This window comes from Trypanosoma grayi (genome assembly GCF_000691245.1).
Source record: "Trypanosoma grayi strain ANR4 Tgr_2215_V1, whole genome shotgun sequence".
Classification (NCBI taxonomy): domain Eukaryota; phylum Euglenozoa; class Kinetoplastea; order Trypanosomatida; family Trypanosomatidae; genus Trypanosoma; species Trypanosoma grayi.
In genome coordinates this window covers 1-1,074 of record NW_008827833.1, presented here as the reverse complement: position 1 = coordinate 1,074, position 1,074 = coordinate 1, and the positions used below count along the sequence as shown (strand labels likewise).

At 63.4% G+C, this 1,074-nt stretch overlaps 1 protein-coding gene across 1 annotated transcript; it reads right to left on the bottom strand.

Moving 5' to 3' along the window:
- On the bottom strand, window positions 1-1,074 carry DQ04_22151000 (hypothetical protein; the record flags this gene model as incomplete). The annotated part of the gene is made up of 1 exon (XM_009318071.1): window positions 1-1,074. A coding segment is annotated over one exon (1,074 nt), but the record flags the coding sequence as incomplete, so codon positions are not given.

Genomic DNA, 1,074 nt, shown 5'->3' with positions numbered 1-1,074 from the left:
GTTTCCCCTTCCCTGTTGCCCCACCACACTCTTGTAGAAGGTAAAGGCGGAGAGTGGGTTGCGGGAGTGACGGGCAACATGCAGAACCGCGTTAAGAAGATGGGGCGTCACGGCAACTGTGTCGATCGTCGTCACACACGCAAGTGCCTCGTCATACTGCTGGTTGTGCGCCAGGCCGAAGAGCAGCCGGGCGTAGATGCCGGCAGACGCCTGCCGCTCGTGCCGTGTGCGGTAGTCCGTCACGCGTGCCACGGCGAGGTGCATCGCACCATTGCTATCGCACACCCCGATGTATGCGGCGACGGTGTACTCTGTCGGCGGCAGGTGGAAGCGGTCGAGGTCCAGCATGAGGGAGTGAGCGCGCGCCTCCACGATGGGGTCCTTGGCGCGGTGCCGCTCCAGAACGCCCATCATGTGCTGCACGATGCGCGGCGTCGGGTTGGTGCCGCTGTCGATCATGTAGCGGTACATCGTCCACAGGCTCTGCAGCAGCGGGCCGGCAAGGAGCGACGCCGCCGCTACACTGGCACTTGCAAACTCCGCAGGCAGGAGACTCGAGGACGCCAAGGTGCGGTTGCGACCAACAGCCTCCTCCGCATCCAGCGCGGGAGCCGCACTGCCAAGCGTCGCCACAGCGTAAAAGATATGGAATATGTCATCGTACGTGTCCGCGCGCAGCCGCAGACGCTTCTCAATGACTTCTTCATGCAGCGCCAAGAGCGTGTGGCACTTTTCGATCGGCGTAAGGTGGGACTGCAAGCATGTCACCATGCGCAACAACATCTGCTGGTACTGCTCCCGGCGTGCGCTCCAAATCAGTTCACGCTGGACGGGGCTGAGATGAAGCTGACGCCTGCGAGAGTCCAGCCTTACGACTGTGGCAGGATCGTGCGGCGCCAACTGCGTCCCCTCCGCCTCACTCGGGCGAGGCTGGCGGTGGCTCCGTGCCTGCGCCGTCACTGTTGGGTCTCCTCTTGTTCTTGCTGCTGGTGTAGAGGTTGCGTGGGCCGACGAGCTGCTGGTCTGCACGAGCACCTCGCCTGCCACACGAGGCTCGGTCGCATCCACATCAAC